This window comes from Pimephales promelas, chromosome 13 (assembly GCF_988280905.1).
Source record: "Pimephales promelas chromosome 13, fPimPro1.hap1.1, whole genome shotgun sequence".
Classification (NCBI taxonomy): Eukaryota; Metazoa; Chordata; class Actinopteri; order Cypriniformes; family Leuciscidae; genus Pimephales; species Pimephales promelas.
In genome coordinates, this window is record NC_142781.1 from 4651552 (window position 1) to 4679286 (window position 27735).

The following is a 27735-nucleotide window of genomic DNA, read 5'->3' on the forward strand; positions in this document are numbered from 1 at the left end:
AGTTTTTCCCCTGCCAAAACGCAATCTGACCGTCCGTTTGTTGCACGTTTGTCTCACCAGTGACGTTTGGTTGCCAAAGATACATCAACTAAATGCGTCTCGGACGCAGTGTGTTTATCGTGCAATTTATATGCGAAAATTAGTTTTTACGTGCATAGGAAACACACCGTGTGTAATATACGTTTGGTTAGGATTATGGCAAGCCAAGAGGTTCAGAATTACACCATAAATTAATCGCGTTTACTGCCAAACATAGTTATTAACATATAGGAAGGATAAGCATGATGTGTATATTGCCTAATTGCAAGCTTGTTTCAGAAATGGTGACAACATTTTTTTCCATCATTATTGAACATCATTATAGGAGTATTAGGTTGAATGAGTTAGAATTAAATGTTTTATAAATCATTAGAAAATAGTCATTAAGAGAATCAATTGTTATGCAAGTACTTTTACTTTTAATACTTAAAGTACATTTAAAATCAGGTACTTTTTACTTAAGTATGGTTGTCATTGTGTTACTTCTACTTTTACTAAAGTAAATATTTATCTGGTTATTTGTACTTTTACTTAAGTACTGAGATTCAGTACTTCCTCCACCACTGAGGATAAGCCAGATAACTGGCAGAGGTATTTGTACACCATTGAGGACATATTTATGAATAAAATGATTTTAGACAATAAAATACCTAAAAAAAAAAGTACACATTGTCCCTTTAATAATCTTTTTTACGTTTACAAATAAATAGTTCAAGTATGTAGATAATAAATAATATGCGCTCAGCAATTACATGCCCAGTCATTATAATGTAACACAGTGTACAGGTATTCAGCTAGATGACACATGATCATGACACATACGTTAACAATACAAATATGTAAACCTTATTTCCTTATCGAAGGATGAGTGGCGTGTTCATAGTACCTTGTTACCCATGTAACCCCCTCATCTATGTTGAACAATTTGATACATTTCTGTATTTTCCAGTTCATGGTGAGGTACAATTCCCGAGATTTACTTGGAATTGCTAAACAGATCTATCTATATAAGAAATTTTATATTTATTGAAAAAAAAAAATCTATATTTTGTGCTATTCATCCTAACAATGATATATATATATATATATATATATATATATATATAAGAAAATAACTTTTTTCTTCTAAAGACAGGTAATGGCAACTGCCCACATATAGGCAAAAATGTATTACATGTTGCAACATAATTAAAAAGATCACACTTTTTTGATTGATAATTTGCATTCCCGAGACTGGTATAGCAGCAGCCGTCACTGCAGGTAGATGGACCAGTATATGATGTTGAAGAGCGAGTACGCTCCGGGGAAGATGACCCGCGAGTATTTGTCTATGGCATGGGTGTCTATTAATAAACTGCTTTTTGAGGTGACATCAGGTCTTTGAGTTCCCTGCTCATTATTCAGGACCAGTTGAACCAGGAACTGCTCCTGTTTGTCCATGTTCACCTCCGACATGCCGTAGTTTCCCGTGGTCATCATGTCCATGTCACTGTAGCTGCTGCTCATCATCATCTGACCAGGATGGGTCATTCCACATGAACACGGCAAATGCTGGATCACACAAGCACATACTGCATGTTGTATTACAGGACATACTCGGAATTTAAAGTCACATTGATCAGGTGAAAGTGAGTTTTTCTTATCAAATTCTTTTATCGTATTTTGCTGCTACCATCCAAGGGTGTTGGGGGAGGGAGGGGGAAAGGATAGACTGGTTGAAAATAGAAATGGGTGTTGAAGGAGTCCATATTGGCCCATCTGAGGCAGAACTGCTGAGGCACTGGACTGAAGAGCTGTAAACAGGAGCCGTATTGCTATGAATGGCGGCTTAGTTTGTGGGCAAGTGTAGCTTCTGCTCTAGCTGGCCGGGTAGGTGTCGCTGCTGGGATTGAAGCAGTGTTGTGTAGCTACTCAAGACTCGGTCTCGGTCTCGAGTCCATATTTTAATGGTCTCGGAAGTGACTCGTACTCGAACATATTAGGACTCAGACTTATTCCCGAGTCCACTCGAGTCCCATTCAAAATATGTCATGATTATTACTGTATGTTAATATTTCTTTAAATTGTTTGATTGAAACGTCCAATAATTTCTGACTTTCAACTGCGCATGACTTGAGACTATAACGTTCGCGGCACGCAAATGCAGCAGGACCCAGGTCAGATGTGATGTGGAGCCTCTAGCTCGTATTGAAAATGTCTGCCTTCTCATCCATAATTCAGTTTGCATATTAGAGCCACACAGAATTTGTGTGCAGTAAAGTTATGTTAGAGAGCACTTACTGATTGTAATAATTTTAAGTCATAATTGTAATTAAATTACCTTTACACCACTATGTGGCCTTTTTACCATTACAGTGTACATGATTCCATGGTATATTTGGTTAACTGTGAGTATGGTGCCAATTTTATTGTTACCAATTTTATTGAAGATATCTTTAAATCTGGTTTCAGACCCAACCTCTCTGGTCTCGACTCGACTCTATTTAGTCTCGGTCTCGACTCGGACTCAACCCTCTTTGGTCTCGACTCGGACTCGAATACCAATGTGGCCCAGTGTATGGTATTGGGCACCCACTGGCAGAAACAGATATTGGCTCCTATGAATGAAAGGATGTGTGTAAGTGGGGTTTTGAGTAAATTGTGGGCATGGAGAAGAATGATGAAATTATGTGAGAAAGAACAGATGAGCTGGGCTAGATCTAGACATTACCGGCTAAAATTTGCTAGCATCTCAGAATACATAACTTATACATTTACCTCTAAAATCAGATCACTACATTGTAATGTGGATGCATAAATTTTTCTGTAAAGCTGCTTTGGAATGATATTTATTGTGAAAAGCGCTTTACAAATAAATGTGAATTGAATTGAATGGATGGAGAAATTGATAATGATGGAGGCATTGACGGATGGATGGATGGATGGGTGCATTGACGGATGGGTGGGTGGATGGATGGAGACATTGACAGATGATGGATGATGGATGGAGGCATTGACGGACGGACGGATGGGTGGATGGATGGAGGCATTGAAAGATGATGGGTGGATGGATGGAGGCATTGACAGATGATGGATGGATGGAGGCATTGACAGATGATGGATGGATGGATGGAGGCATTGACGGACGGAAGGAAGGATGGATGAATGGATGGATGGAGGCATTGACAGATGATGGATGGATGGATGGATGGATTGATGGATGGATGGAGGCATTGACGGATGGATGAATGGAGGGATTTACGGATGGATGGGTGCATTGACGGATGGATGGCTGGATGGATGGAGGCATTGACAGATGATAGATGGATGGATGGATGGATGGAGGCATTGACGGATGGATGGATGGATGGATGGAGGCATTGACGGATGTATGGATGGATGGAGGCATTGACTGATGGACAGAGGCATTGATGGATGGATGGATGGAGGGTTGGAGAGATGGATGGAGGAACAGATGATAGATGGATGGATGGATGGAGGCATTGACAGATCATAGATGGATGGATGGAGGCATCGACGGATGGATGGATGGATGGAGGCATTGATGGATGGATGGATGGATGGATGAATGGAGGCATTGACAAGTGGATGGATGGATGGGTGCATTGACGGATGGGTGGGTGGATGGATGGAGACATTGACAGATGATAGATGGATGGATGGATGGAGGCATTGACAGATGATAGATGATGGATGGAGGCATTGACAGATGGATGGATGGATGGAGGCATTGACGGACGGACGGACGGACGGATGGGTGGATGGATGGAGGCATTGATGGATGGATGGGTGGATGGATGGAGGCATTGACAGATCATAGGTGGATGGATGGAGGCATTGATGGATGGATGGATGGATGGATGGATGGATGAATGGAGGCATTGACGGGTGGATGGATGGATGGGTGCATTGACAGATGGATGGGTGGATGGATGGAGGCATTGACAGATGATAGATGGATAGATGGTTGGATGGATGGAGGCATTGACGGACGGAAGGAAGGATGGGTGAATGGATGGATGGAGGCATTGACAGATGATGGATGGATGGATGGATGGAGGCATTGACGGATGGATGAATGGAGGGATTTACGGATGGATGGATGGATGGGTGCATTGACGGATGGATGGGTGGGTGGATGGATGGAGGCATTGACAGATGATAGATGGATGGATGGATGGATGGATGGATGGAGGCATTGACGGATGGATGGAGGCATTGATGGATGTATGTATGGATGGAGGCATTGACTGATGGACAGAGGCATTGATGGATGGATGGATGGATGGATGAATGGAGGCATTGACGGGTGGATGGATGGATGGGTGCATTGACGGATGGATAGGTGGATGGATGGAGGCATTGACAGATGATAGATGGATGGATGGAGGCATTGACAGATAGATGGATAGATGGTTGGATGGATGGATGCATTGATGGATGGAAGGAAGGATGGGTGAATGGATGGATGGAGGCATTGACAGAGGATGGATGGATGGATGGAGGCATTGACGGATGGATGAATGGAGGGATTTACGGATGGATGGATGGGTGCATTGACGGATGGATGGGTGGGTGGATGGATGGAGGCATTGACAGATGATAGATGGATGGATGGATGGATGGAGGCATTGACGGATGGATGGAGGCATTGACGGATGTATGTATGGATGGAGGCATTGACTGATGGACAGAGGCATTGATGGATGGATGGGTGGATGGGTGGATGGATGAATGGATGGATGAATGGAGGCATTGACGGGTGGATGGATGGATGGATGCATTGACGGATGGATGGGTGGATGGATGGAGGCATTGACAGATGATGGATGGATGGAGGCATTGACAGATAGATGGATAGATGGTTGGATGGAGGCATTGACAGATAGATGGATAGATGGATGGATGGAGGCATTGACAGATAGATGGATAGATGGTTGGATGGATGGAGGCATTGACGGACGGAAGGAAGGATGGGTGAATGGATGGATGGAGGCATTGACAGATGATGAATGGATGGATGGAGGCATTGACGGATGGATGAATGGAGGCATTGACGGATGGATGGATGGATGGATGGGTGCATTGACGGATGGATGGGTGGAGGCATTGACAGATGATAGATGGATGGATGGATGGATGGATGGATGGAGGCATTGACTGATGGACAGAGGCATTGATGGATGGATGGATGGAGGGTTGGAGAGATGGATGGAGGAACAGATGAATGGGTAAGGGAGGGAGGGATGGATAGATGGGTGGATAAACAGATAGATTGAGAAATATGAGAGCAAACGTATAAATGCATTGCTGTGAATTGAAGGAAATGTAGAGGAACGGATGTTGGGATGATGACCATGCCGAAGAATGATGAATTTTTTGTCAGACACTAATTTGCAGACTCATTAAGCTATGGAGGCAACAAAGATCTGAGAAAAATTTTAAAAAGGAGAATTAAAAACAAAACAAAAGAAAGACAGAAAAAAGACAGTTTGAGAGGGTTTTAGTGAAGTAATGAACTGGGATGAATCAAGGGCTGGGTATGTGACATATAATGGCTGTGAAACGCTCTATATGAAAATAAACCAATAAAGGTCATATCCAGTCTTTTCTCGGGCTGAACGTATTTAATGTCCTCAATGTGTTCGGGAAGTTGCAGTGACAGAAACAGTGACTATTTAAGTTGGAAGAAAGTAAAGCCAATGATTAGGCTATTAAGGAAATGTAAAGTTTTACTTTAAATAAATGTTGATTAACACGGACACTGAGAATTACAATAATTTCAAACCATAGGTTCAGGTGGGTGGCGGGTGCATTATCTTCCTGATGTTAGACATGATGCACACATCTCTAATAGCCAACAAGACAGGTCAGGTCCCTATATGTTTGTCCATAAATATTAATGATTAGCCTTGCTAAAATGCTATATTAACTGCAGAACAAGTACACTAAAGCAGCACTATGCAGGATTTCCGTTTTCGTCAAACTGTGACCCCTAGAGTCGCTGTGGAGTACTTGTACTGTCGTAAATAGCACTCACGCAGAGATGTCTCTGCACTCACGGCCTGATCCCCTCCCCCTGTATACCGGTACCTATTAAGTAGGATGGAAGCTGTAACGAACGGAAATAAGGTGTGGCCCCTTTAAGAGCTGCCCCCTGTTGAACTGTCGGCAGTCTGTATACGCCTCGAACACCGCATGTATACGGCGCCGGGTTTTTTCTGTTTGATGCTCATTTTAGCAGATCTTTCTTGCCGTAAAGCAATTCGTTACATCGCGAGACCTGATATCACGCAACACTTCCTGGTGCTGAAGCCGGCGACCCACCAATTCAAAGTTGCAAGTGTGTTTTTTTCCGCTCACAGGCAACAGAGGGGGCGAGACGCCCAACATTCAACCCCAAAATAGTCATATAACCATTGCAATAACTCCAAAGCCATTCAGTTAAAGGGTTAGTTCACCCAAAAATGAAAATTCTGTCAGTATTTACTCACCCTCATGTTGTTCCAACCCCGTAAGACCTTCGTTCATCTTCTGAACACAAATTAAGATATTTAAGATATTAAGATCACTCCTGCATACTAGTCCATAGGCTTCTTGAGGGAATGACTTGCTGTCCTTGAAAAGTCATTAAAGACATCGTTAAAATAGTCCAAGTGACTACAAGGGCTCAATCTTAAGTTTATCAAACGACGAGAACACTTTTTGTGCGCAAAAAAACAACAAAAATAACGACTTTATTTCAACTATTCGTTTATTTCTCCCTCTGCGCGAGTCAGGTTACTAGTTTAAAAGCGTAAGCTTCTGTTATTGTACGTCACACGCATCACACACGTGACCAGCGTCGGCCAATAGTGAGCCTACGTGTGACGTAGCTCTACGCAATCACACTAGTTAACTGACTACAGGCCCATGGAGAAGGAAGTGAATAGTTGAAATAAAGTCGTTATTTTTGTTTGTTTTTGCGCACAAAAAGTGTTCTCGTCACTTGATAAACTTAAGATTGAGCCCCTGTAGTCACTCGGACTATTTTAACGATGTCTTTAATGACTTTTCGATGCCAGCAATTCTCATTCCCTCAAGAAGCCTATGGACTAGTATGCAGGAGTGATCTTAATATCTTAAATATCTTAATTTGTGTTGCGAAGGTGAATGAAGGTCTTACGGGGTTGGAACAACATGAGGGTGAGTAAATACTGACAGAATTTTCATTTTTGGCTGAACTAACCCTTTAAGGTAAAAAAAACTGCATAATGCTGCTTTAATAGCTGATAACCAAACTGTCTTAGCTTAGCTTACCCTGCTGCTTTGTATTTTGCGCTCCTGCAGCGTGGATAGGTAATTGACAGCGGCGTACTCGATCACCGAGAGGAAGACGAAGACGAAGCTGACCCACAGGTAGATGTCCACGGCTTTGATGTAGGAGACTCTGGGCATGGAGGCGTTCACCCCAGTGATGATGGTGGACATGGTGAGCACCGTCGTAATGCCTACAGAGAGATCGGTCTATTCAAAAGTGCAGGCTGCAAAATGTGTAACTGGTGCGGGTGTGTGTGACTTGGTTTGCAGTTACACTATTAATGAAGACATCTCACCGAGAGGAACCCTGGCAGGAACGGCTCGTCGGTCGATCCAGAAGGACACCCATGACAGCATGACCATCAGAGTGGCGGGAAAGTACGTCTGAAGCAGGAAGAAGAAGATATGGCGACGCAGAGTGAAGTTGATGTACAGACGATTGTACCAACCTGCAGGAGGAGATGGAAGAGGAAAAGTGTGCAGATTTAGTCCAACAATCATGGTGTACAGCAGGGCTTTTCAATCTTATTCCCACCGAGTTTAGATCTAACCCCAATCAAACACGCCCTCCCGTGATAATGGAGTACTTCCGATAAAAGTTAATTTACAGTAAATCAAATATACTGGACTATATATTTTTATTTTATATCAAATATATATTTTAGAATTTTTTTTTACTCTAAAATTACTATAAAATCAATCTTCCAAATTTGAAGTTGATATCACAAAAATTGAAGTTCCCATGAGATTTTGTTTGGGCGTAGTACCATAAATTATGAAATATAATGTTTCCCAAAAGGGGAGGAGCCTGATAAAATAATTTAGAGAACCGTTTCTATGGTAACGCAACGTTCAATTATAAAACGGTTTTCACAGGATGAATTCCGAGTTTGTAAGCTTTCGAATGATTCCTAATTTATGATAACTACTAAAATATGTGATGTGATAAAAAAAGATAATATTATATTTTAGAGGATAATATATGAAAATTTTTAGAGGATAATATCATATTATAATTTTTTATTGAAAAATACTAGATTTTAAGTTTTAAAATGAACTTTTAGCATGAAAACCCAAAGTTTTAATTATTAAAGGTGTGTGCGTCAACTTTTTGTGACAAAGGTCAGAATTCCAAAAAAACAGCAGTCAAATATCTATTTTGCAGTCTTAGACCTTTCGAACGATATATGACTCGATTAGGATTTAATAGTAATTGTCACGTAGTGATTTTGTGTGTTTTCGTTATTAGTTATTGCCCGTCCATTATTTATCCCAGGTGTTTCTCATTTCTCACGCCCCCTTGTTATCTTGTCTAGCTCGTTTGTCATTGATTATTTAAGCCCTGTGTTTCTGCCCTGTCTTTGTTGGTTGTTGAATTTATGTGTGTTGCGTTGGTGCTCTCAAGTTTCTTGCTTCTAGTGTCTTGTTTTAAGTTTCTTTAATAAAGCTACACTGCGTTTGGACCCAGCCTCAGCTCTGTTTCTCCGCACAGCGTCACAGAACAACCAACCTCAATATGGGTCCAGCAGTCGTCAGCAACCGGGCTATGACAGAATACCTGTCGTCGGTCTTGCAAGAGGGCCAGTCTGTCCAAAGGTACGCGAAGGAGTTCCTGTCCATTAGCAGTCTGGGAGCGCTAGATGATATCCAGCTCATGGGCCTGTTTCTGAATGGGCTGGATTATGAGATCGCTCGATGGATGCCGCGGGACCTTGCCAACTGGACTCTTGACGGGTATGTCGCTCGGGCTCGTTACTTGCAGGACCTCTTCACTACTGCGCGCTTATTCTACTCGACACCTGCCGAGTGTACTTTACCCGCGAAGCCCTCGTCGTCTTCACCGCTGGTTCACGTCAGTCACGATGAGCCCGCGCTTCACGTGCGCATTGACGAGCCCGCGATTCACGTCAGCCCAGCCGAGCCCGCGCTTCACGTCAGCCCAGCCGAACTCGCGATTCACGTGAGCTCCGTTGCATTCCTGCCTCAAGAGTTTTCCACTGAGCGCGTGCCAGCCGAGTCAAGTGAGTCAACGGCCGAGTCAAGTGAGTCAACGGCCGAGTCAAGTGAGTCAACGGCCGAGTCAAGTGAGTCAACGGCCGAGTCAAGTGAGTCAACGGCCGAGTCAAGTGAGTCAACGGCCGAGTCAAGTGAGTCAACGGCCGAGTCAAGTGAGTCAACGGCCGAGTCAAGTGAGTCAAGTGTGTCCAGGTCCAAATCAAGTGAGTCAAGTGTGTCCAGGTCCAAATCGAGTCAAGTGAGCACTGAATCTCCTCTTCAAGTGAGCGCTGAATCTCCTCTTCAAGTGAGCGCTGAATCTCCTCTTCAAGTGAGCGCTGAATCTCCTCTTCAAGTGAGCGCTGCATCTCCTCTTCAAGTGAGCGCTGCATCTCCTCTTCAAGTGAGCGCTGCATCTCCTCTTCAAGTGAGCGCTGAATCTCCTCTTCAAGTGAGCGCTGAATCTCCTCTTCAAGTGAGCGCTGAATCTCCTCTTCAAGTGAGCGCTGAATCTCCTCTTCAAGTGAGCGCTGAATCTCCTCTTCAAGTGAGCGCTGAATCTCCTCTTCAAGTGAGCGCTGAATCTCCTCTTCAAGTGAGCGCTGCATCTCCTCTTCAAGTGAGTGAGTTGTCCAGTCCAGCGAGTGTGTCTAGCCCTGTGACGCGCCGCCGCAGGAGGAGGAGAAGGAGGACTCGTTTGGTTCGCCAGGCCCCGGTGAGCGTGCCCAGACTCCTCGCTCTGCCGGCCCCGCCTCTGCGCCTCGCCCTGCCGGCCCCGCCTCTGCGCCTCGCCCTGCCGGCCCCGCCTCTGCGCCTCGCCCTGCCGGCCCCGCCTCTGCGCCTCGCCCTGCCGGCCCCGCCTCTGCGCCTCGCCCTGCCGGCCCCGCCTCTGCGCATCACCTTGACTGCGCCCTTCAAGCTCCGGGAGACCTTTCCTGAACCCGTTTACCACCCAGAGGCTCCTCCCGTGAATTTCCCCAAGTATTTTTTGGGGGGGGGCAGTAGGTACTCTGTGGGGGCCATGGAGGCGAGGCTGTCATGGACCTTGCCTGTGTCTGCTCCGCCCTGGCCTCTGCCACGTCCTGCTCCGCCCTGGCCTCTGCCACGTCCTGCTCCGCCCTGGCCTCTGCCACGTCCTGCTCCGCCCTGGCCTCTGCCACGTCCTGCTCCGCCCTGGCCTCTGCCACGTCCTGCTCCGCCCTGGCCTCTGCCACGTCCTGCTCCGCCTTGGTCTCCGGCCCAGTCTGGTAGGCCCATGCTCTGCGGCCCAGGCCCGCCTTGGCTACCTCCTGGTCCTGTTCCCCTGCACGGGCCTGGCCCTCCGTCCCTCCCCCAAGACTGTCTCCGCTTCACCGCCCTCCTGAACTGTTTGTTTTTTGTATGGGCGTCGGGAGCCGCCCATAGGGGGGAGGCTATGTCACGTAGTGATTTTGTGTGTTTTCGTTATTAGTTATTGCCCGTCCATTATTTATCCCAGGTGTTTCTCATTTCTCACGCCCCCTTGTTATCTTGTCTAGCTCGTTTGTCATTGATTATTTAAGCCCTGTGTTTCTGCCCTGTCTTGGTTGGTTGTTGAATTTATGTGTGTTGCGTTGGTGCTCTCAAGTTTCTTGCTTCTAGTGTCTTGTTTTAAGTTTCTTTAATAAAGCTACACTGCGTTTGGACCCAGCCTCAGCTCTGTTTCTCCGCACAGCGTCACAGTAATATAGTGTAGTAAATTTAGGTTGCCCGTATACGTGCAGGTGACAGCAGGTAAAGGTGATGTTTGATTTGATTTAATGTTTTGCCACTATTTACCACAGTGAAGCCAATATGGCGTTCTGACAAAGAGTTCCCTTTTGTTTTTCACTTTTAAACATTCAACCAAAAAGTCTCTTTTGAGAGCAATTCTAAGTGATATATAAGTTAAGGGTGTCCAAATCCGCTCCTTGAGGACCAATGTCCTGTAGAGATATGTTTAGCGTTACTGTCTAGTACCCTCTTTACTAACAGGACCATCACACTAGAATCATCTGAATCAGTAATAGATGAACTGACTTACTTTGGTAATGTAATAATCATACAGATAAGCATAATCCACCTCATGGACTAGATTTACATGAAGGTTTGATAAAATAATACTGTTTAGTGAGATATTGCACACCCTGTGTGTTTCCTGCATATTCTCTCTAGATACTTATTTTAATTTAACCATCTTTAACTGTTGAAGCCCTGCCAAGGACATACAAATTGAGTCTCCAAATAGCTTTAACAACCAGGAATTGTTAAAGGAATTATGCTATTACGCAATATGACTCACATTATGGGACAATGTGGAGGGTAGCAACAGCTGTCAATGTAGGGCTGATCAGTGCTGGTTTTAAAGTGGGATTAGTACGGATCAGTTCAGACACTCAGTGGTTCCCAACCCTGGGCCTGGATCAGGACTGGCGCCATTATGACATGTGATTGTCTAAAGCTCTATTCGGACAGATTTAGTTTAGCATGTGGAGGTGGAGTAATGTAATTTTACCACAGGACGTCTGTAATGATAATGGCCAACTCGCACAGGATAGGAAATCTCCAGCCCGTTCTCATCCCAAGACACTTTTGACATTTCGTCCTCATTTAACGCTCATGGCACCCTTTAGCATCAATATGAGACGCAGATATATTTGGGCCAGAAGGCGCCTCCTAGTGGTCTAACCCTAACCCTACCCCAGACCTAAACCTACCATAACCAAACAAAGCTCTGTGCGTGTTATATTGACGCTAAAGTTTGCCATGCGCGTTGGATTTAGACGAAATTTCAAAAGTGTCACTATATGACGCCCTAGGATGAGAACGCGTTGAAATCTCAGTAGAACAAGCAGAAGTGGGACACACCGCTGTCACCTTCCTGTCATCATGTGTGTATTACATTACTTTCTGATATCACATGCGCAAACACAAACCTATATATATATATATATATATATATAAAACAGTTAGGTCCGGTCAAACGATTTATTAGTTAAATCCAGATTGGATTATGTTGGTAATCGGCACCTTCGTAGCCCTAAAATAAGTTTTGTTCCTCTAACAAGTTCCCTTCTTTTCCATCTGAATGGTGTGTGGAAAACACTTTGACATAGACTTGTCTACAAGATCTTCCATACTTGAAAAAAATGCGGAAAACTACTTTTAAACAGGAAACGATGGAATATTAACGTATTACTGAGATGTGTGGTGGTGATGGCACAGTGGACAAGACACATGTCTTTGGTGTGAGAGACCCGGGTTCGAATCCACTGTGAGACGCCAATGTGTCCCTGAAACAAGACACTTAACCCCTAGTTGCTCCAGAGGCGTGTGACCTCTGACATATATAGCAATTGTAAATTGCTTTGGATAAAAGCGTCAGCTATATGAATAAATATAAATACGCATTCGGACGGGACTAAAGTCACTGAGAAGCTCTGGTACTAATTACTTTACTTTACTATTACAGTTTTTCAAAGCAAAATTGGATAGATCACCCTGATCCAGATACACACTTTTTCTACGGAGTCCCTAAATGGGAAAATGTGAGCATATTACATAAAATATTTCAATATTTGCTTTCACCCGAGAGCATTCAGTCGAGAAACTTTGAATTCAAAACGTTTGACTGGTTGATCTCTTATAACATGTTATAACACAATCAACATCATCAAATCACCTTTTCTCTTTCTTCATTTGGCTGTTATAACTGAAGTTCAATAGCCGAACAAATTCTAAATTAAATGATTTAAGGCTCAAGAGCCCAACTAAAGCAAACACTGATCTCCATAATGGTAACATACCAATTACGATTTTCTCCTTCAGAGATTCTGATGTTTTGGTGACTTCAAGTGAAACACAGAGTTAAACCTCTGTTAATTCTCAATAAAATCTTCTGTAGAAGTCTGACAGAAATAAAGTCAGTCTGGTTAGTAATAAGTGAAGCTGGTAATGCTGTTTGTGGAGTTGTTTAATCCTCCTCTGCTGAGATCTTCACAGATTTAATGTCTTCTTTTCTCTTCAGGTGATTTTATCTAAGACTGTGTCTAAAGTCAGTTGTAGTTGTTCTTCTCGTCTCTTTTTCCATTCTCTTCTTACCTTCTGTTTGTTAACAGGCTTATTAAGGTTGAGATGACTCCATGTTTAATATACACAGATTTTGTGGCTCAGATAAAGTCCAGTTGTGGTTTATTTCTTTGCTCTTGGCTGACATGTGGCATTACTATGGCCTGCTTGTGGCCCAGATCTGGCAAACAGGAGTGGGCCACCCAAGTGCCCCAAATACTCCAGTACATCCTAAAAACTAAATCAAGACTTCATAAAAGGACATAATAGGACCCCTTTAAAACCAAAATGTGAGAAGATTAGTGCTATCGTTTTTGGCTTCGAAATTAAATCCATCTTTGTTGAATAATTGCACTGCTATGACTCAAAATAAAATCAAAACGGCAATGTCATTTGAATCAGGCTCGAAATGGTTTGAAATTGATGCCAGTTATGGGTAACTCGCAGTTATGAGGAGGCATTTCCCGAACAGCGCTGCCAATCACAACACAACCAATCACAGCACATTTCGTATTTCGGAAGGAGGGGCTTCATCGAAACCTGAGCTAAAGAATGCCTTCGGCCCAGACTGAGGTGCTGTAATCATGAAAAATGAGGGTTTTTTTCCAACAATAAAGTGTGAAAGCATACTCTAGTACATCCTAAAAACTAAATCAAGACTTCATAAAAGGACATAATAGGACCCGTTTAAAACCAAAAAGTGAGCAGATTAATGCCATCGTTTTCGGCTTCGAAATTAAATCCATCTTTGTTGAATAATTGCGCTGCTATGACTCAAAATGTTGGATAAATCAACAGGGCAATGTCATTTGAACATAACGCAAGTAATTGCTCAGCTATTTCTGATATTAGCGAGACCGGTGGAAGTAGGTACGATACAGCGCCCCCTTGTGTCTTCTAATGGTGGGCAATAATTGAAATGGACGCGATTAGACCAATCAATCAATGGTTATTTAAAAAATGTGACAAACCTGTCCTGGAGCACCACCAACACCGCACATTTTGTGTGTTTCCCTAATCAAACGCAGCTGATTCAACTGATCTGCTCAGACTTCAAGATAAGAGACATCTAAAATGGTGGAGCTCCAGGAGCCAAAATCAGTCCACTCGTCAGTACCTGTGCTGCTGTAGAAAGCTAGTTTTGTGGTGGTGTGAAACTCCTGAATGAGGAACTGGGAAAGAGAGATCTTCTCATCCGTCTGCAGAGATTTGTTTCCTCTCTTCCAGTACAGCATGAGGTCGTCATCCGTGTAAGCATCTGCACAGAAAACAACACAAATATATACAGATAAACACTGCATTTTCTGCTTAACTCTGACTTTTGTCACATTACTCTGTGAAATGTTTAATTCAGTCATGAACAGGTTTCCATCAATCATGTTGTGCTTAGACTCACAGCTCTCGATCTCCAGAGAACATGTCTGGGTGTCCAGCGGAAAGTGACTGAGATCCATATTGCACATCGCTGTGACCGTGACCCTGTTGAGAGAGAAGTATATAGAACAAAAACTGTATGGAAACCATCTTATTTATTTGAGAAATTTGGAATTGCCCCATCAGGATTTTAGCAGCGGTGCAGCCTTCCCCACTCTTAACATTTTCATATTCATCCAAAAAACAAAAAAAAAAACACCACGGAATATTTAGATTATTAAAGGGGTGGTATAATGCACTTTTCACAAGATGTAAAATAAATCTTTGATGTCCCCAGAGTGTGTATGTGAAATCTTAGCTCAAAATACCCCACAGATATATCAATCAATCAATCAATATTTATTTATACAGCCCTTTACATCCCTTTTTCAAGGTGAACCAAAGTGCTTTCCAAAATAACAAACTAAACAGCAACATTACACACTAACTAAAGTTAGAAAAGTGAAATCATAATCAACCATCCCCTTTAAAATTTACAATATGAATACATGAGCAAATAAAATAAAATAAAATGTTATTTCATTTATAATCCTGATATGTCTTATTGGGGGAGGAGTCCTGTTACTTCAGAAACTTGTAAAATGAGTTAAAAACTGAGATTAACTTTTGTCCATAACTGTCATTTGAAGCATAGCATGAGGAGAGAGAAGAGAAGAGACTCTCTCCAGACATAATCAATGCTCAGTCTACATTTTGAGGAGTTATCATGTATCAAAATAAAACTAAATTAATAAAACATTTATGCAATTTGGCAGACGCTTTTATCCAAAGTGACTAACAGTACATTGCATTTCAAGGTACACATTTGCATTCTTATCAGTTCTTGCTTTCCCTGGGACTCGAACCCATGACCTTGGCGTTGCAAGCACCAGCGCTCTACTGTTAGAGCTACAGGAAAGAAACAGTATGTAGTTTATGCTTTACATAAATGCTGTCTGTGTATGTTACCAGTATGGAGGTTTAATTTTATTATCAACCCATCAGAACCATAGACAGTATAAGAAGTGGACAGAGCCATCTCATTGGAACTCCATTGAGACAAATGAAGCACGTTTTTAGCGATTTTTTTAGCACTTCCGTTCCTGACGCGCAGACTCAAACAGAGCTTGACGACGTAGATGTGACGTGAGCAACCCGTCTGTCTTCTAGTGCTGTGGCATGAGAAATCTGAATCATTCCCTTCCTCAAACTCGCAGAGGCGGAGAGTGTGAATAGGAGCTGTCCATGAGCTAGGAGCAAAAACAGAGTCGCGTGGTTACAGTGTTGGGAGTAACGCATTACAAAAGTAATACATTACAGTAACATATTAGTTTTTGCTGTAACGCAGTAGTGTAAGGCATTACTAATCAATTTTCAGTAATATTTTACTCGTTACATGTTCAGTGAGGCTTGTATTACAGTTGTATTACAGTGTATTGTCTGCTTTTACTTCTTAAAGGCAACAGACTATGTGAAAGTTTTAAAGCAGTCTTTTAGTGCCAGTTCAGAGCGGTCACGTCTGTAACATTGTTTTTTCCTCATAAATGCGAACACGAAAACTAAAATAAAATGAATATTTTAAGTTCTATGGAGACTGGAGAGCCAACCCTTCCTCATCCGATTTGTGCAGTGTAATTAACAGAATTACAAAAAATATATTTTGCCTCCTATTTTTTTGTCACGCATGAATGTGTGTCTTTTCCCTAATATTAAAAATAAAACATAGACTGATATTTGTCTAATGTCTGGAGTCCTTTAAGGAAGTAGCCTATATACGTTTCAATACATGTATTTTCTGAGAATTTTTATTTCAAGTTTTGACTGCAAATGTCTTGTCCATAATGCTGGACTTCCCCAATTTTAATTAATTTATCCTCAACTAGTTTTGTGGTGTAGGTATTTTATAATGTTAACTTCAAATAATACTAATAGCCTAATTTAAAGATAAGGCAGCATTGGATATGGACGGTAAGGAGAATAACGCTGGAGTTGGAAGAGGTGTGTCGCGATTCTGTAGGTTCGTGGATCTGAGTCGTGTGGCGAATCGCGATTTCGGTTTCATATTGCATATCGTTACAGCCCCAAAGTTAAGTTCTACTTAGTTATTTTGGTGAAAGTAACTCAAAAGTAATACATGAGTAATGTAACGCATTATAATTCTGGGACAGTAATATTGTGAGGTAATGAATTACTTTTAAATAACAGTAACAAGTAATACCTAATGTATTACAGTTTGGAAGTAACTTGCACAACACTGGTTATGACGTCACGCAATCGTTAGCATACTTTCACTAAAACTGCTTCTACGGGGCCATAACATAAGCTACAAGATAATGGAGCATTTTATACATTGTCGTGTTTCTTTAGAAATAAATAAAGGACAAATAGGGTCTTCAAACGCCTCAGATGTAAAGTTATTCGCTGTCAAAGTGACGCCAAAATGAATGGGAGTCAATGGAAACGCTAACGCAAGTGAAGTTCTGCTACAAGATGGCGGCACCCGGCCGGCTTCAACTTCCGGTCGATGGATCAGAAGTCTTCAGAAAGCCAGCCCTTAGCATCACCAACAAAAAAACAAACTAGAGCCGCCAATGTACCACAATAAAAGGCTAGAATCAGAATCTGTCGGTCAAGTTGTTTTAAGCATGTCTTTGAAATCCACTGACACACACCAATGTCCTCAATATTTCTCAAATGATAAAACAGTTTCTGATCAACTGTCTAGAATGACCAAGACACCAAGGTGTCTTAGACTCAAGGTTTCTTTATCTGTCATCGTCTATGTTGGAAATATGGTTAGTGTACGGCAACATACAATGTAAAAAACAAAAGGTCTGAATATGTTCTGAATGCACTGTAAATAGCAAAACCCTCGGGATCAGCCATCTGGCCTGGGATCAATGTACAGATACTGGATGAAACGGTCGAGAGGGAGGACACAACAGATTAACTTATAGATGGTAAATTGAGATGTTCATGGAAGAAGAAAAGTCATTTTGTCCAGCAGACTGGGTGTGGGACGGATCTGAGATTAAAGCTCACCAATGAGCCAGCTTTGAGTCCGAATGGACATGTGGGTTGCGTTAATCCCACATTATAATCCACACGTTCACTCATCTAAAGCAAGAACCAGAATCAGAGCCTCCTGGAGAAAACAGATCTTGTTCAAATTAAAAATGAGAATATAGCAAATATGGAAATGCCAAGTAAAGTGAATGTCCTGGTTTATATCTTTGATGGAAAACTAGAGATCTTTTTGTTTGAGCAAATCAGAGTCTCTCCCACTGATTAGGTTTAGACTCATACAGCAAAGCTGGGCGTAACATAGCTCTTCTGATGGCTGGCAATCTGTTTCTTGAGCTTTGATCGGGATTAAATTGAGAGGGATAATGTTAAATACCAAAAAGAAAAAGCATAGCCTGGATAAAATGTCAGAGCTCTGTTGTAGCACAAGATCATCAGTGTGTCTGAGTGTGCACGTGTGATTTGAGACGGTTACCTCAGGCTGTAGAGCACTTTGCCGTCGGGTTGCACTCGGAGCATGACGTTCTCCGTGGTGGTGTCGTGGATGAAGGATCGTTTGGAATGGACAAAAAATGTGTCGGGTACCCAAATTTTCTTCACCAGCCGGCTATCGAAGGTCATGCTCTGGTTGGTGTTGCTGGGAAAGGACAGTCGCTCGTCCTTCCAGTAATGTCTCAGGTACAGGGTTATGGTGAAGTCCTGCGACACACAGTCCAATCATATATTCCTGATTGAAAACAGTTTGAACAGTAGCCTTATTTCTATCATAAGAGCCCATAGAAAATAAAAGACAATGCATCTAGGGTGCTTGAAAATATTGAATTAGAGCTCTTGCTATTATCCAGTTCAGTTCAGATCATGATAGCACTCAATCATCCATGATGCAAGAGCTGTAAAGCTGGAAGCCATATTTACAGTATAAAGACATGTTAATCTCCTACCATATCAACTTCAGAGATGGTGTCCAGGCTCTCAAGCTGAACATCAACACCCACAGGTATCGCGGCACCTGAAATCAAGCACAATTTTTCCTTTTTAAATCATGATACATCAAACAAAAATTTGCACACAGACCAATGAGCTTTAAACTGTTTTACAATGCACATAAGATCAAGGTAACAGTTAAATGTGTTTTATGACAACATTTAAAGGAGTAGTTTACTTTAAAAAAAAACTTTTGCTGATAATTTACTCACCCCCATGTAGGGTTGGGTATCGAGAATCGAGTATCGATTGGAACCGGGACCAACTTTTCGTTTTTCCCGGAATCGTTCAAAAGTTAAAATTTCGATTCCTAGTTTTGATATTCACAGTCCGCCGAGCGGAAGAAGAAACCGCTGAACAACACCAACGAAGAAGCGTCTACCGGAAGTGTTGGCATAACCGCGCGAGTCGAACATGAGTAGCTTACGTCGGCGGTCCAAAGTGTGGCTTCACTTTTCTAAAAATAACGAAATCTCGGCAAAATGCAAAATTTGTGACAAAAGGAGTATTTGTGACAGAAGGAGTATTTCCTTCAGAAAGGATTATTTCCTTCCGAAAGACCGTTGGTTAGCAAGGTTAGCTAAACTTTTTTGACCCTGCCTCTTAAAAGAATCGGAATTGAGAATCGTTAGGAACCGGAATCGAAACAAGGAATCGGAATCGGAATCAGAATTGTTCAAATTCAAACGATATCTAACCCTACCCCCATGTCATCCAAGATGTCCATGTCTTTCTTTCTTCAGTCGAAAAGAAATTAAGGTTTTTGATGAAAACATTCCAGGATTTTCTCCATATAATGGACTTCAATGGGGTCCAAACGGTTCAAGTCCAAATGAGAGTTTCAGTGTAGCTTCAAAGGGCTTTAAATGATTCCAGACGATGAATAAGGGTCTTATCATGCGAAACGATCGCTCATATAATAAATAAATAATAAAGTTTTATGAGCACAAATGCGTGACATCATGTAATACGCAATTACGTTGAAAAGGTCTCACAGAACAGAGCAAGTCAAGCATTTGTGCTCATAAAACTTTGTTATTTATTTATTTATTAAATGAGCGATCATTTCTCTTGATAAGACCCTTATTCATAGTCTGGAATCGTTTAAAGCCCTTTGAAGCTGCACTGAAACTCTCATTTGGACCTTGAACCGTTTGGTTCCCATTGAAGTCCATTATATGGAGAAAAATCCTGTAATGTTTGCATCAAAAACCTTAATTTCTTCTCGACTGAAGAAAGAAAGACATGGACATCTTGGATGACATGGGGGTGAGTAAATTATCAGCAAAAGTTTTTTAAAAGTGAACAAATCTTTTAACCATAGACTGAAAATCAGAAAATCAAATCTATCCATTTTTTATCCACTTCTGTAAGATTAGATCAGGAGTGTCCGATCTTCCTGCAGAGTTCAGCTATCGGGAAGCCCCGCCCCCCTTAGTAACTGTTGTGACCTTGGGCAAACAAACAGAGTTGCTAATTGTCGTACAGTAGCTAGCAGGGTGAAAACCTTGTTCCAATATATTTTTGATAAATTTTGTACACAGGACCGCCTCTCGTCAAGGAGCATTCAAGGGGTACTTAAATATGCCACGGAGATAGAGATATGTATAAAAGATTTTAAAATAAATATGGTAGGTAACAAGATGGAAGCGAGGGTTTACAGATCACAATGCAAGCGGGAGAAGCCTCAAGTTACGGTCATCATGATCGCAAAAAAACAGCATTTAGGATCAACACTGTTCATGTAATGCAGTGTAAGATTACATTAATTTACATTTAACCAGTTTAATATGGAGAGGTAATGAAATGTAGACATTCGTTTGTGTTTTGGCCAACACTGGCGTGAGAACAGTTAGCTATTTAACGTTAGGTTTGTACGTTAGCATGGTCTCACTAACCTTAATTGTAACTTAATATGACAATTGGGATTGGGGATTAAATCCTTGGGGAACCAGGTTACTGCGCCCAAATCAGTGATAAACCAGACCTCAGTCGCAAATCTTATAACACTTTTTGAAACGCTCTGGTGAACACATGCACAGTTCGGTGATTTAATACATAAATACCCATGACCATCCTCTCAGGATACCTGGAATTAGTGTTACAAGTACCCCAGGCACATCGTTTTACCATTTTTATGAAAAAAACCTAGAGATGTCAGAGTTCATGTGCAACTGATACTCAACTGATACTAAAATTCGAGGGGAGGGGCTTACCAATAACTCAATTAAACACACCTGAAGCAGCTAATCAAGGTCTTACACTAGAAACTTCCAGGCTGTTGAGCCGAGCTGGAGCTGAACTCTGCAGGACACCTACCCTACGAGAGCAGGTTTGGAGCGAATAGCTCAGATTGATTATTGTGCCTGTGTACACTTAGGCAAGGGGTGGGTAACTCGAGATCCAGGCTGCAATCAACTCCTACAGCCTTAGGGTACTGCTTGAGGAGACATACCCCTTTTCCACCAAGGAAGAGCTGGTGCTGGTTCGGAGCCAGAGCATAGTTTCAAATCGGCTCTTTGTTTTTCGACCAGCTCCGAACCAGTAAAAGTGGTTCTTAAGTAGCACCAAATCATTGGTGGTCTAGAAGTAAGAACCGCTTACGTCAGCGGCTGGGGGCGGGGTTACCGTGACCAACAAGATGAATAGAAACTTGTGACTGTCTTGTGCGAACGCGCTGGATTCCCCGTGTTTGCATACCGATGTAGGCTTTCAAAGCCATGAGCATAAATAGTAGCCTAACGCAACAACCGGCATTGTTGATGGAAGGCTTGTTCAAGATGCATCGGAGCGGCGTGGACTGATCGGAGCTGCGGGAGTGTTTGGAGAGCATACGACCCTTTCTGCTTTTGGATCGCTCTCGCAGTTCGAGATTCACAGTGCCGAACCATCTCGAACAAGCCTGGTGTGTTTGTGTGTGCCGCGTTAGCGTTGCTGGGCAACATAAGATGTATACAGTGACGTAAGATCTGGCTCTGTGATGGCTCTCTAACCTGTGGAAAGGCAAAGCGGTTCTTTGAAAGCTCGTCAGTCGAACCAGCTCCGAACCAGCACTAGCTCTAGCTCTGAACCACCACCTGGTTCTTGTTGGTGGAAAAGAATGTAACAGACTTTTGTAGTCGTGTCCAAACTATGTGATGTTTTATTAACAGAGTTCGGGAGTAGCACGTTCAGATAATTAACACGGATGGAGAGAGCTCAACAATCAATGATAAGAGATCACGAGTTCCCGGACGAGCCCCCATGGTTCCCGGACGAGCCCCCATGGTTGGTATCCCTTTGTGGGAATCTTTGTGACTTGTAGATAACTTTATTGTTATCTATTGAGATTATGATTGGAACTTTTGACAATGCTTTGACAATGTTTTAATCTGATTTGTTAGCTAGTAAATCTAGCTTTGTGTTCCACTTTTTTGCTTATAGGGAGTTGGGGGAGAAGATTTAGAGCTACCCGGGGTATACATCACCCATACTTCTCTGTCTAGAAACACCAGACCTGGGCAGACCACCATCTGTAAGTTTGGTTAGGGCACCTTGATCGTGTCCCAGATAGGTGATATGTATAATGAGAATACGTTAGCAGTGGGGTATACTTTGTTTATTTCTTTTTTTTCGTTTGTCCAGCTCTCCCGTTTCTCCCTGAAAACTATTATTTATCATTCACATTATTACTGTGGCAAAAATAAAAACTTTGTGTCCTTTTCTCGCACCACGACTCCATACTTCCTTTACTGGGATTTGTGGGCCCAAGCAGAGGGTTATCAGCTTCCCCTCCCTTTTGGGGGCTGGAACGTAACTATATATATAGACTCAGTCTCACCTCAATCCATTGACAGTTTAGCAGCACCCCTCCACCACCCCTTCTCCACATTTATAGTCCTAACTACTTAAATAAAAACTCCGAGCTTGAAGACTGGCTTCCGGCACACTCATTCGCTTTCATTATGTTAATTGATAAAATATAAAGATTAATGATCTTAATTGATCAGAATAGATTTTAAAAAGTGCCCCACATTACTCAAAAGATTTTTTCCCAGTTTATCTTGACACACATTAGATGAAACAAACCCTCACAGAAAATGTAATAAAATTTTGCCACAATACATACCGTACAACTTATTCAATAGACCATTCAATCATCATCTACAAACCAAAAATAAAGACTTATATTCTTTATTCTTGATCTGTCTGTCTACTGCGTTATAGCTCACTTAACAGTAGGGTTTAGCTGAAATGTAAAATTAATTAACTTGGAAAGCTATTCAAATGCAGATATTGACTCACCATACCATCAGACATTTCTTGCAAATCCGTGTGTTTGTCTTTAGCACTCAAGGAACAAACAAAAAAACTAGCATGAAACTCTTAAAAACCCTAAATGTCCTTTTTTCCACCTCAGGACATCATTTTCAAATCCCTTAATCGGAGCATAATGTATTTACAGTTTGTGTGAACTTTAGTGAAGATTTGGGCCGATAAGTGGATGCTCGAGGCACAGAGCCACAGTAAATCAGTGTCATAATCTACCATGAGCTTATGTAAAGCTGATTGCCTGTGATGTCAGTCCAAATCCGTCATAAGTCCGAGTCTTGTGGTGTTTATTAAGATCTTGGTATTTCATATTTGCCATTAATGCAGTAATGAAAACCATAGGTTGCTTATTAGTCCATATGCACCACAAATCCAATAAAATCATGCTTAGAGCAATCAGACATCATCTAAAAAGAAAAAAAAGTAATCATCCATTTACTGTATGTTGTAATAAAAACTCAAATGTAACACTTAATAAAATTAGATTCGGTAGAATAACCAAGCTTGATTATTTATATATTTTAGAGTTAAAATTTATGTTGTTTTGGACAACTGCCCATAATTTCTACATGAACCTGGAAACTCAACTCAACTCAACATATCTGTCATTATTTTGGGGACTCAAAGTTTTCTTGTCTCACCTCCGAAGCCAGGCCTCATGGTGAAGTCATGGTCATCTAACTTGAGAAGTTGTTCTGATTTTGTGAAGGGAGCTTTTGTAACGTCTGGGCTTCTCATCAGTAAGGTGCTGAAATAAACATGTTAAAGCATTCACAAAAAAATTATGATAAATTCCAAAAGTTAAAAACTTCAATTAAAAACTTTTACAAAAAACTGAACGGTGAAACTCATAGGTTACTATCGAAAGAAAAAAGGCTTAATAACAGAAAAATAACTAACAATGGATGCAGGAACAGAGCACAGGAAATCAATGAAATACAAATCCATAACTGAACATAAACCTGACAATTGCATCATGTAATTAGTTTTCTGTATAAGTCAGCTATTTTTGCAACACATCCTACAGCGTAACATTTAATTTGTCAACAGTACTGGTGCCTTTAACCAGAGAATTCTTGCAAATTATATGGTTCATTCTTTTTTTTCTATAGAAGAAAATGAAATGTATGAGTATGATAAACTTGACAGTAGTTTTACCTGCCAGGTTTACGAGCTTCTCTCTCTTTTCTGGTGGTTTCTCGTTTGGATCTGACAAATGCAGGAAGTGACATTATCATTCAATATCAGAACATAGGAACAACTTATCAGACACATTCATGATTATGTGAAAGAATTGTTGTAAGCATGATTTTGAATATTAATACACATAAGTACAGTGATCACTGGTCTTACTATTTGTAATTTTCTTTTTAGCAATAATAATGATACCAGCACTCGTGGTGATCATGTTTTTCAGCACGATTTGAGAATAATCCAAACAGCCGCATGCTTTAGTAGAAATCATCTTTACAAAGCAGCTCACATCAACAATGCCACACATTTGTTTATAACCACTACTTTTTACTTTTTTTTATCAACCCTAAAGTTAAGACAAGTAAATTTAAATGTACAATCAAATTCAAAGCTTTTTTAATTTAATTTCTTTCTTTTTTCGTTTTGAATTTATATATATATATATATATATATATATATTACTTTTCTATCGAATCTATGGCAGGAATGACAATATGAACATGAAATAATTATTGAATACAATACACCAAGTGAATCATGCCATCCTCATTCATCCTCACTCATGCAGTGGCATTATGGCATATATCGACCGTCTGCACTCAAGCGCGCGACTACATTCTCCGTATCGTCCGCTCTTGCCATGAATAACCAACAAGCAATCAATCTCACGAGCAATTCGTGAGTGAACCGATGGACGCACGAGTGTATGGATGCTCTCACCTGGTTTGGTTTAAACTGATGAACGCATGAGTGTGTAAATGCTCTCACCTGGCTTGGCTGCAGGTCTGAAGCGCTCCGGTGGAGAGAAAGCACGCGCACAGAAGAAATGAGACATCCGCGTGCATGTTGCGCACCTCAACATGCAGCCATGCACACTTCTAGAAGCAGTTCAAAAGTTCAAATCCCCAGCACTGCCACCGGACCCTTAAAGACGGTCCTGTGCCATCTAATGCAGTCTGCGTGCGGTTAATCTGTATTAATGTGAAGGTCAGATCCGCTGTTGCACCAGGAGGGGCTTTCACAGTTTACAGGGGGAAACAGACATTTGCTGGCTGGATATTATGCAATGTGCTGTGGTATTACGTGTTATTTGAATTGCACTTACATAATCCAGTGGTATAGTCACTGAACATTGTTCTAGTTTCCTCCAAATTGTAGCCTATCTCTGGAATATATATATATATATATATATATATTTAATGTTTTTTTAAATGATAATTCATGAAATCATGATAATTTGGAATAGCCTATACGAAATCAAAAAGAGCTATGACCAGTCAATACATTGGACTTTTACAGGATTTTAGTCACTGCAATTGACGAGTAGTAAATCAGTAAATCATATTTTCTCAAACCATAAAAACAGGTTTTTCTTAAATGCTTGAAATGTATTAATTTGTGCCTAGTGCATGTGTGAATTTCTTTACAAAACTAAACAAATTAATAAATACATAAATATTATTTGCTTCATTAATAATTAAAAAATTAAAATTATAAATATAATTATACATTAATGTATTTTTTACTTGGCCTAGTTTACTTAGCCTAGTTAGTTAGCCTAGCCCTGCAGTTCAAAAGCAGCAAAAAAAAAAAAAAAAAAAAGTGGTAGCCTGATGTGCTCGAGGCCGCGCCTATGCTGTCTTAAGTCCAATTTATACTTCTGTGTAGGGTGCGCGTAGTAGGTACGGCATAGCATACGCAGAGACGCGTCCCATACTGCGTACCCTTCGCCGCACCTCCTCAAAAATGTAACTACACGTCGCGACGACGCGGGCCGCAAGATCGGTGATTGGTCGGCTGGTAGCATCGCATTTCCTCCTACGCATTTCCGCACGTGCCTTCTCACGCATTTCCACACGTACCATCTCCTCCGACGTCTTCTCTCATTTCTGCCTTTCAGTTTTAGTAATTTCACTAAAATTAACTGTTTTTCCACCTCAATAAGCTCTAACTCCAACATGATCTGCTCTCTTTCAGGCTTGTAGCAACCTAGCCGCAACTCGAGGAATCTAAACAGTGGAACATTAAAACCTTCCGCCGCCAACTAGCGTTTCGGAGCAGTACTGCAGAGCAACCAAGACCTGAACGCAGAAGTATAAATGCTCACAAAGGCGTCGCCTACGTGCGAAGCCAACGGCGTACACTACGGCGTACCCTCGACGCAGAAGTATAAATTGGCCTTTACTCATCTCCTGACGATCGGTGGAGTCAGGTAAGTGTTGCTCACTCAGACCCCGCTCAGGCCATTATGCCGTTCGAGTCGGGTCCCTGCATTCCTCATTGGGTACGTCTGGCTTGGCGTTGGTCCTGCTTGTAGTGTCTGGGAGCCTGGCTAGCACTTCCCAGCCCATCTCACTGGGCCTGTCTCATCCGTACCATTAATCTCAGCTATGTGATTCAGTTTGCCCAGTGTCCCCCGGCCTTCAACAGGCAGAGATTGCAGTCCTACTGGCGAAATACTCAATCGAGCCGGTCCCTCCAGCCGATATGAAGACCGGCTTCTTCAGCTAGTACTTCATTGTACCCAATAAAAGTGGTGGATTACGGCCTATCTTGGACCTGTGTGTCCTGAACCGGTCCCTTCACAGGCTGCCGTTCAAGATGCTTATGCAGATATGCATTTTCAAGTGCATCCGTCCTCAAGATTGGTTTGCAGCGATCGCTCCGATGGATGTGTACTTTCATGTCCAATTCTCCCTCAACACAGACCATTTTTTCGCTTTGTGCTCGAGGGTCGGGCATATCAGTACAAAGTCTTACCCTTCGGCTGGCCCTGTTGCCCAGTGTCTTCACCAAAGTCGTGGAGGTGGCCATTGCTCCCATTGTGGTGTTCGCATTCTCAACTACCTCGATGACTGGCTTATTCTCGACCAGTCATGAGAGCAGTTGTGCGAACACAGGGACATGGTGCTCAGTCACCTCTGCCACCTAGGGCTTTGGGTCAACTGGGAAAAGAGCAAACTCCCCCCCGGGCAGAGGATCTCTTTTCTTGGAAAGGAGCTGCCTGGACTCGATCAACATGACAGCGCTCCTCACAACACTGACCGCGTCCAGTCAGTGTTGAACTGCGTGAACACGCTCAGATGCAGAACAGTGGCACCACTGAAACTTTCCAGAAACTCCAGGGGGATATGACATCTGCAACTGCGGTAACGCCACTTGCTTCATATGAGCACAACTGCATGGGCACACAAACTGCCTCAAGTTGTTAGCAGTACATTTTGCGCTGGGCCGCTTCAAAACGCTGCTACTAGGCAAGCATGTACTGGTCCGTTCAGACAGCACTGCGACCGTTGCATACATCAACCACCAGGGTGGTCTAGGCTCCACTAGAGGACCTGAGACGGGGCACCCTATGGCACCCATGTCCAGACCTCTGGAAACTCCATGTCTAATCCCTGGATAGGATGC

At 42.1% G+C, this 27735-nt stretch overlaps 2 protein-coding genes across 2 annotated transcripts; both read right to left on the reverse strand.

Annotated features, from left to right (window-relative positions):
- Nucleotides 1–702: 702 nt before the first annotated feature.
- Nucleotides 703–25471, reverse strand: gabrr1 (gamma-aminobutyric acid type A receptor subunit rho1). Its single transcript, XM_039664320.2, has 10 exons — nucleotides 25093–25471; nucleotides 24289–24339; nucleotides 23772–23878; nucleotides 18777–18844; nucleotides 18311–18534; nucleotides 14795–14877; nucleotides 14516–14656; nucleotides 7635–7787; nucleotides 7339–7529; nucleotides 703–1590 (listed from the first exon to the last, which is right to left on the reverse strand). Exons 1-10 carry the CDS (start codon nucleotides 25167–25169, stop codon nucleotides 1291–1293), a joined length of 1395 nt encoding a protein of 464 aa, XP_039520254.1. The 5' UTR covers nucleotides 25170–25471; the 3' UTR covers nucleotides 703–1290.
- Nucleotides 1692–4473, reverse strand: LOC148974787 (uncharacterized). Its single transcript, XM_089118254.1, has 5 exons — nucleotides 4077–4473; nucleotides 3861–3978; nucleotides 3557–3672; nucleotides 3281–3486; nucleotides 1692–1832 (listed from the first exon to the last, which is right to left on the reverse strand). The coding sequence occupies exons 1-5, from the start codon at nucleotides 4471–4473 to the stop codon at nucleotides 1692–1694; spliced, it is 978 nt and encodes a 325-aa protein (XP_088974380.1).
- Nucleotides 25472–27735: the final 2264 nt, after the last annotated feature.

Coding starts and splice junctions, on each gene's coding strand:
- gabrr1 (XM_039664320.2), bottom strand. CDS start 25,169: ATGCACGCGGATGTCTCATTTCTTCTGTGCGCGTGCTTTCTCTCCACC. Junction 23,879..24,288: donor GAAGCTCGTAAACCTGGCAG/GTAAAACTACTG, acceptor TGTTTATTTCAG/CACCTTACTGATGAGAAGCC. Junction 14,657..14,794: donor TTCTCTGGAGATCGAGAGCT/GTGAGTCTAAGC, acceptor TTTTCTGTGCAG/ATGCTTACACGGATGACGAC.
- LOC148974787 (XM_089118254.1), bottom strand. CDS start 4,473: ATGCATCCATCCATCCAACCATCTATCCATCTATCTGTCAATGCCTCC. Junction 3,979..4,076: donor CATCCATCCATCCATCCATC/ATCTGTCAATGC, acceptor CATCTGTCAATG/CCTCCATCCATCCACCCATC. Junction 3,487..3,556: donor TCCATCCATCCATCCATCCG/TCGATGCCTCCA, acceptor ATCATCTGTTCC/TCCATCCATCTCTCCAACCC.